Genomic DNA, 18,203 nt, shown 5'->3' with positions numbered 1-18,203 from the left:
CAGAAATGTCTCCAGCCATCACCAAATGTCCCCTGGGGGACAAAACTGTACTAGTTGAGAACTGTTGCACTAATGCAGAGCCATTGAAACTGGGGTTAGTGGTTGACTTCTTTGTTTCAAGGCAGTACTTATGACTGTTTTTGTGACAGTGAGCTGTGCTTATTAATAAAAATTCTAGTACTATTGTAAATTACAAAGTTTTAAAAGTCATTTTAAACTTCACCAGCCAGAAATAACTATTTTCAACATTTGACACGTATTTTCTAGACACACTGGAGGATTTAAAGTACTCTATGGATTTAAGATATTGACCTTGTTCTTGGAGTTGTAACCTGTATTAGCCTTTCACTAGTTGGAGGGAGAGGAGAATAGAGCAGTGGCAAGATTTTTGTTGGCTCTATACCTACTTTACACTGGCCCCCACCTCAGTTTTTTGTATCTAGGATACTACTTACAGGTTCCACATTTAGGCAAAATAAACTAGTTTGATAGGAAAACATTGGTAATTCATGGGTTTTACAAATTAGTTAGCAGTTATTGTTTATTAAAGTTCTATTTTGTGTCAGATGTGCATCATTGTGTTTTAAATTAATTCACAAAGGACTCTGGAAGCTAGCAGATGGTACCACTACATTATAAATGAGGAAACCAAGACCCAGGAGTTGACTTTCTTAAAGTCACCCAGAGCATAAGTAGAAGAGTGTGATCCCTGCCCGAGTCTGTACGATTCCAGAGCTAGGGAGCTTTCTCATACGTCACACTATTCACTAACTTGTTAGCAACAAGAGCATGTCATTCCTTTGTGTAAGGGATGGTTTAGGTTGGTGGATATTGGACAGATGACTTTGGATGGATGCACGCACACCTGAGCCGGAGATTTTATATTCCGGTTACTCTGCAAATAGAATAAGTGGTGGGCATGCAAGAATCACACACGGAATGGACTGAAGAAGGTTTGGGAACATTGTTCTTAAATGTCACCCCCTTCTCTTCCCAGCAGAGGGCAGCATGCATGCATCGAGAAACAACAGAATCATAAAATTACATAGTTACCTTTACAAAAATGTTTACTAAATTCCTTAATATTTAAAATATTCATTAGAACACATTATTTTGCAGTTTGAGAAAAAAAGTAAATGGTCTCGAAAACATATTTGTGCTTATTAATAACATAAACATCTTATAATAGAGAGGAATTGATTTAGGAAAATGTCATCCAACAATTAATAGTATTTCCTGTCCTAGCAAACAGTCTTTATAAATCAGCTGCAATATAGTCCTAACATTAAAAACAGTGTTCAATTGATTGTATTTTCCTACAAATGATTCTAGAAAGAATAAATAAGAAGTTGTTAGAACCATAAAGCAGTCTGTGGATTTAAAAGACTGGTTTTCTGGGGTTTTTTTCCTCTCTCTCTCGTAGTTATAACATTTTGTCACCTGAATTAGCTTCTAATTGGTTGAGTGATAAGAGAATAGGACGAAAGACAGAATTTCAGTTCTAACTCAGATATTCTTTCCTACAAACAGAAACACTGTCAGTTGTTGCTGTGGAACTACAACTAAGGGATTTCTTAAATGTCCTCCCAGAAGATGGCACTGCAGCATTTTTCTTGCCATATCTTCTTTACTGCAGTCGAAAGAAATCATTGACTTAAAGGTATCATTTGAAATATACCACATATGAGACTGAATTTTTCAAAACTGAATGCCAGATAAAAATATATATATAAAGGATTTTTATATTGAATGTGTACATATATTGCAAATGCTTTCGGGCTGCTTACCTCAGTGATATTATTAGTTTCATAATTTATGACCTGAGTCCATTTAATTGTCCAGAATGTAAAAAAGCTACAAGATATAGGAGTTTCCTCAAAGAAGGCATATATTTTTAAAGGTAGAGACTGACTTCTATTCCAAGGAACATCAATTTACTGTTGTTGGAGACATGACAATCTTTTTCATCCCGGGAACACAAACAATTTGTAAGTATGCTCGAAAGAATGTCATTCCAAGTGGTCCACAATTTAACTTTCTTGATTTTTCCAGATTTTTCTACTGGGTCCCTTTTAAAAACAGTTATTTTCTTTGAGAAAGATGTTAATGTTTTCCCACAGTAAAAGATTTCAAACTCTATTTTCTTGTTACTTTTAAAATACATGCTAAGTTTCTCTCTGAATCAAATGAAATTGAAGTTTACAAAGCTGACCTTCTTCTTGTCTGGCTATTAACGTGATTTGTTGAGTGCATGTTTTTCAGCCAAAGCCTTGTTTCCATTTTTTGTTGATGTGGACTCTTGCTCTTTTAGCCAGAGTGTATGTGAAAATAAAGAAATGTAAAGAACTGTGTCTTTTTTTTAGCCTCTTATTAAATAATTTTGAGTCCCAATTCAGTTCCTTGATAGTGTGCTTTGACTTTAGTTAAGGCTGGGCAAAAATGTTACTCACCTGATGTTTCCACAATGGTATTTTGAAAACTTTTCTCCTGATGGCAACATTCGTCTTTGCCAGGATTTAATTTATAGATTGTTTCTCAACTCTGCCTTTCTCCAGTTCCATATTAACTTCCTTTTGATCATCATTTCGAGGGTTCACAAAACTCAGATTGGCAACATTTTATTTTAAAAATTTGTTTTATTTTATTTAAACATTTTTTTAATTTAAAATTAACAAAAGAATTTTACCAGTTTTATTTAGGTATAATTGACATCTTCAAAGGGTACCCTGTTGATTTTCTATTGCTGCTGTAACAAATTATCACAGGCTTAGTGGCTTAAAACAACACAAAATTAATTATCTTACAGTTCTGTAGATTAGAAGTTCAATATTGGCCTCACCGTTTTGAAATTTTATTATTAATATTTTATTTTATCTGTTTAATTTTTTATTTTACTTCCTCTACACCTGTGCCCCTATTGCACTGGTCCGTTAGGACTGATGTCAGCAGTATGTTAGAGGGATTGATGGGAAGCCAAAGTTTGGAAACATTTCATTGAATCTTATTTGTTTGTTTGTTTGTTTATTTTTTTATTTATTATTGAAATCATTGAATCTTAATAGTGATCCTTTGAGGACTGTCCAGGACAACATCTGCTTATAGTTTTTTTTTTTAATACAGTTTTGTAAAGCCCTAATGGTGGTGATATGTGTATTAGAGTCAGTCATGTGTCATAATACAGTCTATTGATCTTTTCATATGAAACAGTGTAACACAGTTATCCCCATAAATGCACAAAAGTATATGTTTTCAGTCTTTTTTTTTAATGCTTCTAGCCATTCCAAGTAAGCCTTCTATTCAACACTTTCACATACATTGTTATGAATCATTGTTTTTTCTTTTTTTTTTTTTCACTTATCACCAATTTATTTCTTTCATCCAGACTTGGTCTCTATAGAAAAAGAAATTTTAAGACCATTATTAAAAATAGTATATATCATATGGTTAAAAAAATTGGCACATGGTGCTTTAAATATATTCTAGTTTTTTAAAAGTTATTTTCTTTATTCTTGATTCATTTATATTTTTCTGCTCTTTATATATTTAAAACACATCTCTCACTCTAGTACTGCTTTACTGAAAGACAAATTAACTTTCCTCCCTGCAAGATCTTTATTTATTATCAAGGGAAAATTAGTCATTTTATAGTGGAGACACCACCATAAGCCCAAATGCTCAAAGTGAACACAACCAGTAAGGGAACAAATCAACATCTTGTGTCTCTTGACATGTATGCTGAGAAAACCACAATATCCCTTCTGTGAGAATCTTGCCAAAACATGCATAATCCGAATCTGATCATAAGGAAACGTTAGACAAACCCAAATTGAAGTCACATTCTACAAAGTGACTGCCCTGTATTCTTTAAAAATGTCAAAGTTGGGCAAGACAAAGACCAAGGAACTGCTCCAGACTAAGGAGACAAGAAGACATGTCAGCTGAACTCAGTGCATGAGTTGGATTTTCTTTTTCTCTGAAGAACATGAGTAGAATAATTGGTGAAATATGGAAGGGGTCTGTAGTAGTGGATTGTTTTTAATTTCCTGATTTTGATAGGTGTACTTTGTTTATGTATAAGAATATTCTTGTTCTTAGGAAATAGGAGTATATGTATTTACAATTTCTGTAGTCTGTGTGTGTATAAAGAGATACAGAGATAGGAGAAAGGACGAGAAAGTACATGATGCTGTGCAAAATGTTAACGTTTGGGGAATCTGGGTAAAGGGTATACAGGAATTTTTTTGGTACTGCTCTAGCAACTTTTCTATAAGTCTGACGTTGTGTCCAAAAAAGTTTTTAAAATTCCTTTTTATTGAGTTAATATGTGGTTAGATATTTACCAAGCAGGGTATTGGATTGGATTTGTGCACCTACTAGAAGCACAGAATATACACTCCCTGCCTATAAGGACCTTAAAGCTAAGTAAGCTTTTCCCCTCAGACAGCTCCAAGAGGTTATCTAACTGTCATGGAAGTGTCAGTCTAAAAAAAGTACCTTTTATATTTGTCAGAGGAGGTCTTCATTATGCTTCCTCTGGTAGAAATAAGGCATTACATTAAGCATGACAGGATATCCACAATTCTTTTCTAGTGATTTTTTTCTTTGTGGAGAAAATTGTCTCCTTGTGCAAAATATTGAAAGATTTCACTATAACCTGATTTCTCCCTTGTCTCTGTCACGGTAGGCTGAAATTCTTCTAAGATTTAGAATTAAGGTAAACTTGGCCAAAGCTTTATCAAACTTTCATTTAAAGATAATTCAGACTGATAAATGTGGCTCCCCATTTTTCTGTGAATAGTTCAAACTATCTTTTTTGTTCATTACTGCTTCTTTCAGTTCCATGCAATACCTTTTCTCTTAGTAAAAGTCAAATTTCCCTTTAATCTTTTCTTCCAACATGTGTTTTGCCTTCGCATTGCTATTTGTTCTACAGGTTTTAGTAGGGCTTTTAAAACAGCCTCCCCTTTCTTAACCAAGGAAACAGTCATTTCCCTTATCCCCTCCCAGGCTTATCCCACAGGAGGAATTTTTTCATGGTCTTTGTGTGTAGGCTTAGCCTGTAGCAGCATCCTCTACATGTCAGGCATTTGCACACATGAATTTCCAGAATGCCTGCCTTGGTATTCCTTCACTTTTGATTATCAGTCTGAGCAGGACCATCCTTTTGTGTGGTTTACATGTGTGCTAATGTTCTTTAAGCTCTACTTAAGGTTTTCTTTCTCATGTTTGACTCTTCACCTTGTTCAGCAGTTACTGGCATTAGACCCAGTGGTTTATATATTTGTCTGAGCCTTTGGTGTTCTGGTGCTCTCAGCACCACACTTTGTAATAAAGAGTTTTAGTGGAAATAGTTTTTCATGTTATGAGGTCTTTGTGTAAGACCCAGGAACAGAAATTAAAACTTTTCATTTGCACTGACAAGTAATCTTTCAGTGATTTTTAGGTTTTGAAATATATTTACTTCTGTATTTTCTTCCATTTATATGTTCTCTTTTATGCCAGTGTGAGGAGGAAACACGAGTTGTTTTCTCTACATCATTTCCCCTCATTGGATTTGCCATTGCCAATTCCAACAATTCTGAACTCAGAAGACTCAGGAAACACCAAAGCCTGCGACCAAAAAGCAGGAATTTTACTTTTTTTTTTAACCTCAGTTTTTAAAATTGAAGTATAGTTAATTTACAATGTTGTGTTAGTTTCAGGTGTACAGCAAAGTGATTCAAATATATATATATTCTTTTTCAGATTCTTTTCCATTATAGGTTATTACAGGATACAGAGTATAGTGCCCTCTGCTATACAGTAGGTCCTTGTTGTTTACCTATTTTATATATAGTAGTGTGTATATGTTAATCCCAAACTACTAATTTATCTCCTGCCCCTGTCCCCCCACACAGTATTTCCTTTGGTAACCATAAGTTTGTTTTCTATGTCTGTGAGTCTATTTCTGTTTTGTAAGTAAGTTCATTTGTATCATTTTTTTATATTCCACATATAAGTGATATCATACGATATTTGTCTTTGTCTGACTTACTTCACTTAATATGATAATCTGTAGGTCCATCCATGTTGCTGCAAATTACATTATTTTGTTTTTTTATGGCTGAGTAATATTCCATTGTGTGTGTGTATGTGTGTGTGTATATATATATATATATATATATATGTACACACACACACCATATCTTCTTTATCCATTCGTCGATGGACATTTAGGTTGCTTCTGTGTCTTGGCTATTGTATTGATAAATAGTGCTACTTTGAACATTGGGGTGCATGTATCTTTTCAAGTTAGAGTTTTCTCCAGATATATACCCAGGGGTGGGATTGTAGGATTATATGGTAACTGTATTTTTAGTTTTTTAAGGAACCTCTGTACTGCACCAATTTACATTCCCATCAACAATGTAGGACGGTTCCTTTTTATCCACACCATCGCCAGCATTTTTTATTTGTAGACTTTTTTCTTTTTTTTTGTGGTACGCAGGCCTCTCACTGCTGTGGCCTCTCCTGCTGCGGAGCACAGGTTCCAGACACGCAGGCCCAGCAGCCATGGCCCACGGGCCCAGCCGCTCTGCGGCATGTGGGATCCTCCCAGACCGGGGCACGAACCCGTGTCCCCTGCATCGGCAGGCGGACTCCCAACCACTGCGCCACCAGGGAAGCCCTATTTGGAGACTTTTTAATGATGGCCATTCTGACTGGTGTGAGGAGATACCTCATTATAGTTTTGATTTGCATGACTCTAATTATTAGTGATACTGAGCATCTTTTCATGTGTCCATTGGCCATCCGTATGTCTTTGGAGAAATGTCTATTTAGGTCTTTTGCCCACTTTTTGATTGGGTTTTTTTTTTTTTTTGATATTAAGCTGTATGAGCTGTTTGTATATTTTGGAAATTAATCCCTTGTTGGTAGCAGGAATTTTACTCTTTATATAATGCATTTCTTTAGTTTTTAGTGTTTATCCATAAAAGGGCTGCTTGTTTTCCTGTGTTTTTATTGTGTGTGTGTATATGCATGTGCCTGCATAGGAGGGAGTGTTCTTGCTGGGGTGGGCAAAGCAGCAAGATTTTAGAATCTAAAAATAGATTCTGTTTTTTTTTTCCTGGATCTTTGCTATGGTCTAAATGTTTGTGTGCCCCCAAAATTCATATGTTGAAAGCCTAATGCCCAAGGTGATAGTGTTAGGTGGTGGGGCCTTTGGGAAGTGATTGGGTCATGAGGGTGGAGCCCTGGTGAATGGGATTAGTGCCCTTATAAAAGAGGCCCCTGGAGAAGTAGCTTGTCCCTTCTGCCATGTGAAGGTATAATAAGTCTGCAACCTGGAAAAGGACCCTAACCCAACCATGTTGGCACCCTGACCTCAGGCTAAAAGCCTCCAGAACTAGGAAAATAAATTTCTGTTACTTATAAGCTACCCAGTATGGTATTTTGTTACAGCAGCCCGAATGGCCTAAGACAATCACTGACAAAACAATAATCAGTAATTCCTCCCCTCCCCCAGAAGCACAGAAAGACACTGTTCTGACTATTTGAAATTATATTAGTTATATGGGGTTTTTTTTGGGGGGGGGGAATGCTTTTTCCTGTACCAGGTACCTGTTCCTGTTTCCTGTACCTGTACCAGGTACTTCCTAGAAAAAAAGTTAATGTTTTCTATTAAGAAAGAAATTAAATTTTAAATGTCTTTTGTTAAGTCACAACTACTCTCTTACACATGTCAGTTTTAGGAATATTAATTACACTGCATCAAATTGGTGTCAATTTGTTATCAGTACCAGCTGTCAGAAGATAAGCAGTATCCCACACCACTTAGCAGTAAAAAAAATTCCTATTTGGGGGTAGAGAAGGAAGAATCAGGGCAGCAAATTCAAAAAAGCTTCAGTTGGGGGGAAGTATTGATATATAGGCAAAGTAGTACATCTTAATTATATCTGTGATATATACCTTCTAGAATTACTAAGTGGATATTCACCTTCATTTGGTAGAACGGTGTAAGTAGTTTCCATTCCAGCATGAATGTGGTCAGTCACATGGCAGTGGAGTAACCAGATTCCAGGTGTTTTTGGAGACATTTCTAAGGTTTGGTATGTCCCAGGGAAAATGTCAAAGACATCAGAACTATAAATGCCCCTGTGCTTAATTAGAAAAATATAATGTTTATTATATGTGAGAGTTCATTTCATTGGCCAGCTCAGGGATATTAGAAAATGGATAAATCCGTTAAAAAAAGAAAGAGAGAGACCCTGCACATTGCTATGTCTAATACAAACAATGAGGTAGTGGTCTTTGCTAAACCCTTTGCACTGTGGGCTATTAAATGGGTGTGAAGGAAAGATACGATGAAAGTGAATTCATCAGTCAGGAACATCTGACTCTGGTTTGCCTTTTTTTTTTTTTTTTTTTTTTTTTGCGGTAGGGGGGCCTCTCACTGTTGTGACCTCTCCTGCTGCGGAGCACAGGCTCCGGACGCGCAGGCTCAGTGGCCATGGCTCACGGGCCCAGCCGCTCCGCGGCACGTGGGATCCTCCCGGACCAGGGCACGAACCCGTGTCCCCTGCATCGCCAGGCCGACTCTCAACCACTGCGCCACCAGGGAAGGCCTGGTTTGACTTTTTATCAGAGCACTTGAGTTACACAAAGGAATTTAGCTGTGGCCTCATTTCAGTCTTAAATCTCACTCTTGCTGAACCTACCCTAGATGAGCTTGTCTGTTAAACTTTAAGGTTGGTAGGTAATGAAGGGAGCAGGAAAGGAGGCCAATGGAGAAGCCCAAACCAGGGGCAGTTAGGTAGAGTCTTGACAGAGTATTTGGGCAGTATTTCGGCAGGGATGGAATTGAAAGTCTGCTAATAAGTCAAACAAAAAGCGAGAATAAAATGGTTCTGCAGTGTGCTTTGTGGTAGCTTCTGAATTTTCTGTGTTAACGTGAAGGTAAGACAAAAGCATTTCCAAAAGGGTTATTGATTCCTGCTGAAATCAGCACTGGGTGAGAAGTCAAAGAGGATTGAGATCTAGGGACCAGTCAGTTGCTTGACACCAATCTTGTGCCGATCTTGTTCACTTCAGGCTATTTAAGGTCCAGAACTTAGAAGAGGCAAAGGTTATAATAAAGTCTTGTCTCTACTCTCTAATCCATCATTACGTGAACATTCCTACCCTCTCTGCTGACAATTCTGTTCAAAGGCCTTGCCCAGGAAAATGGGAGCAGAACTCCAAGAAGATCCAGTAAAAACGAAATCTAAGGGAGAGCCCAAGGTGTAAAAAGGTTCGTAATGGTGACTGAAATTGCTGTGTGTCACACTCTGAAAATAATTTAGTTGTCTCTCTCTTTTTTTTTTATTGGAGTATAATTGCTTTACAATGTTGTGTTAGTTTCTGCTGTACAACGAAGTCAATCAGCTATATGTATACCTGTATCCCCTCCCTCTTGGACCTCCCTCCCATCCCCCACCCCCATCCCACCCATCTAGGTCATCACAGAGCACCGAGCTGAGCTCCCTGTGCTATATATATTTGACATAAATGCAGTACCATGTGTAAAATATTGTCTCTTAAACTTTTCATAAGTCTCTCTGAGGAAATAGTTTCTTCATTTGCTTTAAAACGTTTTCAAATAGAGCAGGAATAATGACCATGGTTGGCCCTTACCTGGTATTGGAAGCTGTGGCCATGGAAATGTACCGAGTGCAAGTCTATTTCATTGCCCATTCCCATCAGATACCAGTTGACTTCATCTCCCACATGCATTGTGAGGCCTTGTAAGTTCCCAAACATTCTTCCATTAATAGCTGGGGAAGACACATGAGTTTTTATTACCTTCCAGGATATTTTAAACCAACAGCTATTTCACAGAAAATAGGTTTATTAGGTTAATATATGGGATCTTTTTGAGGTAATAGAGCTTATTTCACTACAGATAGGGGAAATGGGTACTTTAAGGTCAATAATATCACACTGCTTTTATAGTCACTTAGCACCAAAAGACTTATTCCTAATTTTGCATTTAAAAGGGAATGAGACTTTGGAACTGGGAGAGAAGTTAATGGATGATTTCAAATATAGTCCCCTTTTTGCTTTGAACAGAATTCTACCTCACATGTGAAGTGTGGCAGAAGTGGTTTATTATAAAATAAAACAAATGAATAGTTTCCAGAGTAACTTTATTTGAAAGAAGAAAAGGGAAAAAATAGGTTTTAGAATAATGTATCATACCATGCATTTTATTGCTTTCTATGAATTCATCATTGGCTTTGTCTACTTTCTCAGGGTGATCAGAGTATGTTTTGATGTTGTCATCTAAGTACCAAGATTCATTCTCATCAAAAACAAGAAACAGAAGGGAAAATTCCAGTTTCTTTATGGGATTGAATACTTGCAAGTAATGTTTCCGACAAACAATCAGTGGGCCAATTAATCCACTATAGAGATCCTGAAAACAAGCAAAAACTTAGTCATCCTTTTGATATAGGTCGGGATTTCAGAGAACTGGGACCTTATCCCCCATGACCTCAGGAACTTTGGAGGGACTGATTTAGGTAGTAGACTTTGCCCAATGTGGTTCTGTCAAGTCAGTAACTTTCCACTTGGAGTAGTTAAATTGGAACAATGTCAAATTTGTGTGGGTGACGCTCAAGTAACAGAAATGTGTTGCAGAGGCCAAATATTGGCTCAGCTAATGAGCAGCAGTTGAAAAGAGCCCCAAGTGAACAGTGCTGGTGTGCTTATGGAATCATAAGCCAGGGACTATGCCAGTCACTAAAAATCCAGAGATGAATCAAACAAAGACCCTACCTCCTACTAGGGACAATAGATGAATGGAAGAAATGAACCACTTGCTGCAATGGAGGTACAAAAAGTGCCAGTGAACACAGGGAACACCACAGTGGACTTAAATCTACAAGAACTTTGGTTTGGCTGGGCATCAGTAATGGCAGATTAGATCTTGAATGGCCTTTGAGCTGTATTATGTTCTGGAATTTTAGATTTTGTCTTGTGGGTCATAAGTAGTCATTGAAATATTGAACATGGAATGGCAGTATATGCATTTTAGACCAGTGATCCTGGTGGTAGAGTGAAGGAAGGTTTGGATGGGGAAGAGACTGGAGACTAGGAGGCCACTGCAGTAGTTGAGGCAAATTACTAGCACCTGATCTGTGGAGATAGAAGGAATGGACTGAGCTCTGTATAGGTGGGTGAATTGCCTGGGTGAGCCAGGGGTAAGAATTAGATACTCTATATCCAGGGTTCTAGCTTGAACAAATGACTAGGTTTGGTACTTGTGCTATTTATCACAACTGGGAATATAGGAGGAGGTGGAGGGAGATCTCAGTTCCCATTGTAGACTTGCTGAGTTTCTGTGCCTGTGGGACATGCTGGTAGAAGTGTTCAATAGGCAGGTATATAGACAGGTCTGGAACTCAGGAGAGAGATTTGGACTAGAGGTTTAATTCTACAAAAGAGTCTTGGTACATGTTCTGATTTATAGTTGTTGAGTGCTTTTTTGGCTTTGAAGTATTTAATCAAACAGCAGCTGTAGCTGTGCTGTGATTTACTGCTGAGATCAGCATTTTTATTATGTGATAATAGAGCTCTGAAGTCATGTACCTCAGTTCTTTAGTATGTATTTTCATATCAAAAGGGAAATAGAATACCATTATTAATACTTAATCCTGTGGTACCCATAATCAGCAGTTACAGAGTTGATACATTTATAACTATATTCTTAAACAAACCAAAAAAAACCAAAAACCAAAAATCCCAAAGTGAATTTCAGAGCAGCTTACTTTCCTATAATTTTAACATAAAATTGGACCACAGGAAAACTCTAACCTCATCTTCCTTCAACTGTGTGTCTATTTTGGGAATCTGCACAAAACACAAATGATTTAAAGTTTACCTTAACCCGATCCACAGTTGAATAGTAAGCCCATGGAATACAAGGAGAATCTTCTATTCCAGCTCCAGATCTTTCTGGGATTTTCCATATGTAAGTGCAAGTTTCACCTAAATTAATCAAGTGTTAATGTATCTGGTTATATTTGGTATGTATTTGATATATGTATGTCAAATTGTTATCAAAGCCTTGATAACCAAAGACCCAGAAACTGGAAATGTCAAAGTAATTAGTTTTAAAAAGCAGCAGTACTCAAAGTTGTTTTCAAGAATTTAGTTTTACTAGAAGGAAACATAATAACCTCCATCATTTCAGAGACGATGAAAGTCAGGAGCACACAAGATATTTGCTCTAAGTTATAAAGCTAATACATAGCAAAAGTACAACTTAGATCACAGGCATCCCAGTGCTCAGACCTGTGACCATCCATTACTATTTGTTGCTTCTCAGAAAACAGGCAGAAGTTTCATTGTCTTCAATGATGAAAGGAATATTAAAAAGGAAAATTGTTACACCTCTGACCTAAAGGATAATGAAGCCAACAACTAAAGAATAATTTCCTCTAAGTAAATTTTGTCTGAATTTGGAAAAAAAAAAGAATTTAGTTTAAAGACCAACTGTAAGACACACTTTTATATATTCTTTTTCAGTTATAAATTAACTAGCCATGAAACACAGGCCACGCTACAAAGCCAGGAGGTGGCAATTCAGTATCACAATTTGAAGAAACTTCACAATAGATCTTTCCTTAGACTTAGTTTGAAGTCTGCTTCTCTAATACACTTTTTTCTTTTCAACTCTCAAGCGATTTTCCCCCAGTGCCAGCCGCTTCCCCGCTGTCTTCTTTGTGTCTGTGTATCTGGACTATCCTGTGTAATTCCTACAGCTTCACCACTGCCTGCCTGTTTTCCTTTTTCACCATTATCCTCAGCGATTTCACAGTTCCTGGCAAGGAACCATTAGACCGCTTGATCTCAGTGACCTCTCTTGTCCGCCCCATTCTGTCATACCATACACTGTTCTGTCACAACTCTGTCACATACAGGACACGACCACACCCTGGACCTTCACACTTTCAAGTAGCTCCACCCTCCTATCTTTCTAAGGTCTTTACCTTCTTCCACTTGCCCTGGGCTTCTCTCCAGCCTGATCTTTGCTGCCAGTCACCTCACGGCATGCTGTACAACTACTCACAAGACCTTGACTCAGCCAAGGCCACTCACTGTCTATTTATGCAGACCTCACCATTATATATTCCTGCTGTCGGAGTTTAATTAGCTAGAATTTGACAAATTCCTTTACGAGGGAATCAAGCAGGACTTGAGGGATGGTCTCGGGATATGGTAGACTTTTTCCTTTTTCCTCAAGTCTTCCATCTTACCCGCCCCTGTGTCCTCACCCTTTTTGTAAACAGAATGTTTCACTGAAAATTTAAAGAGTAGGTTCATCACCTGAACATTTTGTCTCTTCATCTAAACTCCTATTGTCTCTTCTCCATTCCCCACCCCAACCTGCTCTGCCATCAGTGTTTGATGCCCAAACCCTGGGCTTGTCCTTGACTCTTGCCCTAACAACCAACCTTTCAGCAGGTCCTTTTAGCACCACCTTTAAAATGGAACCAGAATACAATTCACCACTTCAGCTGCTTCTACCCTGGTACAAGTCTTACTAATTCTTTACCCAGATTATTGCGATAGTCCCCTAACTGAGCCTTGATTTCTGCCCTTGTCCCCTACAGTCACTTTTTCACACACCAACCCCCAGGCTGCGGGCCGGTACCTGTCCACGGCCTGTTAGGAACTGGGCCGCACAGCAGGAGGTGAGCAGCGGGCAAGCAAGTGAAGCTTCATCTGCCGCCCCCCATCGCTCCCCACTGCTCACAGTACCCCCTGAACAGCCCCCCCTCCACCGCCCCACTGTCCGTGGAAAAATTGTCTTCCACGAAACCGGTCCCCGGTGCCAAAAAGGCTGGGGACTGCCGCTTTAAAAAGTGTTCATCGGATCATCACTCTCCAGCTCAAACTCTCACATGGGATTTCAGAATGAAATGTAAGGTCGTAACCATGGCCTCTGATGTCCCCCTCCCTCCTACTGCATCCGGCTCCCTGACCTGCCTAGATCTCATCTCCTCACATTCTGCCCCTGTTTGCTCTGCTCTGGCCTTTGGCCATTCCTCAGACACACCAAGTCCACTTCCATCTCGGGACCTAGAATGCTCTCCCTCTACAACTCCCTGAGGCTCATTACTACTCATCATTTAGGTGTCTTCACCAGTGGCACCTCCTCAAAGAAGCCCTCCTGACCAACCCCCTACCTAAAATAACACCCTTTTACTTACTTTCTCTCATCTGCCTTAATCTTTTGCATAGCACTTTCTACAATTTGATATTATATCTATATCTATTTACTGTTTATCTTGGAAGAATGTGAGGGTAATGAAGCCAGGGCCTTTTATTTCTATTCCCTTATACTGACAAGACCAACTCTCTAGAGTAATTTATTTTTTCTCACTTGATGTATTTTGAGAACTGCTAAATTACTGAGAAATGGTCCTTTCCTAGAAGCCAACTTTCCAACGAATAGAAGAAAAATATAGCTTTTATTAAAGAAAATACACATTTATGTATTTAATCCATTGCACATATTACTCTGTATTAATTAAAGAGACATTTACTGAGTTCCTAGTCCATGCCAGATACTGGGCTAGATTCTAGGGATTTGAAATTCTAAGTGGCAGCATCTGCCCTGAGGACCCTGTCTTTGGATACAGGCATGGAAACTTTCAGCCACGTGATAGATGCTGTCTGGGATGTGTTCTAGCTGAGCCTGGGGAGATCATCTCTGCTGACTCAGCCTTGAGTATGTGAGGGTGTTCAGTACCATCAGATTTTGTTCTTTACAGTCCTGTGGATTTTGTTTTTTGTTTGGTATGTGCATGTAGGCATATATCACACAGCCACATCTCTGTGTGTGCCCTCTCAACCACCTGCTTCTTCACTCTCTCTAGACGCACTCATGTGGATAACAGGTGTTTGTGGAAAGGCTGTAACGTCTATTAAAATGTACCCCTCCCCACACTGTGAATACCTGGTGCGGTTGGAGTCACTGTAGAACTCTCCGTTTTCACCCCATGGGCGTGTATTGAGTAGGACCTTGTGGCCATGTTTTTAAAGATAATATTAACTTTGTCTCCAACATCTGCATGAAGTTGTGGACCTGGCAAGAGTGAAAAGGAAGACTGGCTTATATAGCTATCAGATTGGAAGCTCTAACTCAGTAATAAAAGCAAAGATCAGGTAACTTTTTTTATCGTTAAGGATGTTGTCTTTGTCGTGTCCCCCCTGCCGCCTCGCTTCATGCTGTAGTACTCTTGGATCGATACCCAGTCCCAGAGGATTCAGGATAAAAACACTAGTCACGGCTGTCTCTAAAGATGGAGACTATGGGTGAATGTCTCATCAAGAGTCCTAGGGGAGGTTTTGGCCTGAAAGTTCTAGACCTCCCTGTGAATTAAGGACAGTACTGCCTTTGAAAGGATGGGTGGGGCTACCCCACCCGTTCCTACCCTCTAGCCAATTTTAGCTTGTCTCCTGCCTGAGAGAATTTCTGTGACCCAAAAACAATGCCACTCTCCCTTGGGTGTCTTACTCACTCCAGGAACGGAGGATAAGAAAGCCCCAGGGAATTCTGTTAGTGTAGGAACACGGTGGGCTTGGGAATGGCTTCCCCTTCACTTGATGATTTTAAAGAAAATTCCCAAGACCAGTGTTGGTGGAGTTCTTAGACATTCTGTCTTAAAGTGATTCCTGAAAAATTGAAGTCGACTTTTCCCCAGCCTTGTGCACCATAACACTTTTCCCTTTTCCTTATTTCCTTGTTTATATGTATACTTCTTAAAGTTGATCATTTACATCTTAATTTTAAAAGTAAATAGCTATGATTTTTTTTGGGGGGGGGAGTAGTAGAATAACGGAGAACTTGGTTAAGAATTTCAGTAGAAAGTAATTTCTAGCAATTTCATCAAAAATAAAGGCATCAATATGATAAACACCAAATATATATAATTGCATTAGTACATGGGATATTATACATTGTTTCTGATAGAAATAAGTAAGATTTTCTTATGCCATATTTTTAGAAAATATAGGCTTCTCATTTTATTAAATAGATTTTGTTTTTCATTTCTATTTGAATAATGTTAATAAATGAACCAAGAAAATGAAGCCCATAGACATGGACTGACTCTCACCGCATGGATTTCCACATCACCAACCCACACCCGATGAACTGGAGCTAGGGCAGTACCTAGAATTCCCAGGTGTTCTTCTTCAGGTTTTCTCTCCCCAGGAACTTGGAATGTGCTGTCAGTGAATCGCCGATACACAACTTTCTTGTACTTTGAGCCTATGTAAAATTCTTCCTTATCTAAAAATGCATTTGAAAGACTTAAAATACACACACACACACACACACACACACACACACACACACACACACGACTAAGGTTAGTATTTGTCTTAAGGAAAGTGGAAGTTGAGTTTTAAATTTTGAATAAAAATATTTTTTTATTTAATTATGCTAGTTTTTAATATCACTGTCCCATTTGAGCAAGAAAGAATAAGACTTTATCAATAGACAGGTGTGGTAGAAAGTGTACCTAGCTAGGAGTGGAGTCATCAGAGTCCTGGCCCTGACTCTGTCACTAGCTAAAATGATGTCTAGCTAGTCATTGCCTGTCAGAGCCTTAGTTTCTTCATCCCTAAAATGAGGTATTCAAGGGGATTCCCTGGCAGTCCAGTGGTTAGGACGCTGCACTTTCACTGTGACGGCCCAGGTTCAATCCCTGGTCGGGGAACTAAGATCCTGCAAACCACGCAGCGTGACAAAAAAAAAAAAAAAAAAAAAAAATGAGGTATTCGATGAGGTCATCTCTAAGTTTTCTATATGGCTCTAAAATGTTATGAGTCCAGATTTCATCAGTGAAGTGTCCTCTGCTTACTGCAGTATTTCTGGTCTATAGGAACAGAAATGGCCTTTTTATCCAGCCATTCCCTGATCTAAAGCTTTCATTGACTCCTAACGGCTCTGCATACTTTTAACAGTTCTATCCCAATCATTGAAATAAACTTTTACTCCCTTACAGCACAAATCACACTCACCATGGCCGTCAAACTGACCAGCTAACCACCTGCCTTGCTGTAGGTTACCAGTCATGTTGTGCACTCCAGATCTGAACACAAGCCCACCCTGATCTCTCAAATCATATCCCCAAAGGGTTAGTGCATAATGGGAGATGGGAGAGGGGAGAGTGCTTGGCAAAGTATAAAAGAGCTACACCTGGAAGTGTCAGGTGATGCTGCACTAAATGTATTGTTTCTGAAGCTCCAATGACCATCCTTTACTTATATTTGTTCACTGACCTCACTTTTACATTTCCACAGCGTACATGTTATTGGTGGTTTTTGAAGCATATTATCCTGTAAGTTCTTAGAGAGCAGAGACCGTATCTGCTCTAGTGCCCTCAAAAATTTAAAATATTCTTCCATATATAATAAATAGTTTTAAGAATGTGAAATAACTGATTACTAGACTCATAATGAAATATCTGGACTAAAGATAAGCAACAAATAGTTGGTAAAGAAAATTATTTTAGCTCTGAATGTAGGCATTAATTTTGGTTTTAGTTTGAAAATCTGACAAGGGCACATGAGTATGAGAAGAGAGTCTAATAGAAAAGAAAGTAAGATGAGTAACTGCAAAGAATCAAATGAGGTAAATGAAAATTTTCCTGTGAGAAAATTGAGAGAAGCAGAAATGAATGAGGAGGGTCCCTAGGAAGCATTTTGTTGTTATTGTTTAATGCAACTGTTCGTTGGTTTTTAATTTAGCATAATTCTTACTACTCTGAAAGAGAAAGCTAAAAAAAATTGGGAACCAGAATCTGGAGAATTACTTTAGTTCTTGTAAATGATGCAGCTCCTTTTCCCATTTCCTACTTGGGGAATAATCCCATTCCACCTCCACCGCTGCGATGTAGTAGGTCCTTTCTGCCAGGCAGTGGTATGAATTCTCAGATGGCTGCCTGCACTGGTTCACAGTGTATTTTTGTTTCATGCCACCTGTGTAGTGATCAGTTGTGAGGCACTCAACATCAAAAGTCCCTGGAATGGTAAATAAAAAGGCAGTTCACCTCCTCTGAGTATTTTTACCCACTTTCCCTATCAGTCATCAGCCCCTTCCCCTTCCCTATTTTTCTTCATAGTTCTTATAACCACTTGATATATGCATTAATATACTTGCTTGT

General features: G+C 38.6%; 2 protein-coding genes across 10 annotated transcripts in view; one reads left to right on the top strand and one right to left on the bottom strand.

Moving 5' to 3' along the window:
- Positions 1 to 2,346, top strand: part of HPS3 (HPS3 biogenesis of lysosomal organelles complex 2 subunit 1) — a 65,029-nt gene extending 62,683 nt beyond the window's left edge. For 3 of the 6 annotated variants that reach the window (XR_003792351.1, XM_029214556.1, XM_029214554.1), the window contains exon 17: positions 1,531 to 2,346. Coding sequence is in view for 3 of the 6 variants with exons in the window: in XM_029214556.1 (XP_029070389.1) it covers positions 1,531 to 1,658 (128 nt within the window). In the remaining 3 variants the exon portion in view is untranslated. The remainder of the gene's footprint in view (positions 1 to 1,530) is intronic. The other 3 variants (XM_029214555.1, XR_003792352.1, XR_003792353.1) reach the window with 3 other exon arrangements.
- The window catches only part of CP (ceruloplasmin), a 66,558-nt gene that overhangs the window by 8,187 nt on the left and 40,168 nt on the right, over positions 1 to 18,203 (bottom strand). The window contains exons 12-19 of one of the 4 annotated variants that reach the window (XR_003792349.1): positions 17,853 to 18,060; positions 16,205 to 16,344; positions 14,987 to 15,115; positions 11,903 to 12,009; positions 10,219 to 10,435; positions 9,655 to 9,794; positions 7,979 to 8,136; positions 2,847 to 3,391 (exon numbers count right to left, since the gene is read on the bottom strand). Coding sequence is in view for 2 of the 4 variants with exons in the window: in XM_029214553.1 (XP_029070386.1) it covers positions 3,375 to 3,391; positions 7,979 to 8,141; positions 9,655 to 9,794; positions 10,219 to 10,435; positions 11,903 to 12,009; positions 14,987 to 15,115; positions 16,205 to 16,344; positions 17,853 to 18,060 (1,121 nt within the window). In the remaining 2 variants the exon portion in view is untranslated. Of the gene's footprint in view, positions 1 to 2,846; positions 3,392 to 7,978; positions 8,142 to 9,654; positions 9,795 to 10,218; positions 10,436 to 11,902; positions 12,010 to 14,986; positions 15,116 to 16,204; positions 16,345 to 17,852; positions 18,061 to 18,203 lie in introns of those variants that run through there. The other 3 variants (XM_029214553.1, XR_003792350.1, XM_029214552.1) reach the window with 3 other exon arrangements.

The sequence above is a fragment of the Monodon monoceros genome, unplaced genomic scaffold (genome assembly GCF_005190385.1).
Source record: "Monodon monoceros isolate NGI ecotype Baffin Bay Population unplaced genomic scaffold, NGI_Narwhal_1 Super_Scaffold_11, whole genome shotgun sequence".
Lineage (NCBI taxonomy): Eukaryota > Metazoa > Chordata > Mammalia > Artiodactyla > Monodontidae > Monodon > Monodon monoceros.
The sequence above is the reverse complement of the archived record's forward strand: the minus strand, read 5'-3'. Positions and strand labels throughout refer to the sequence as shown.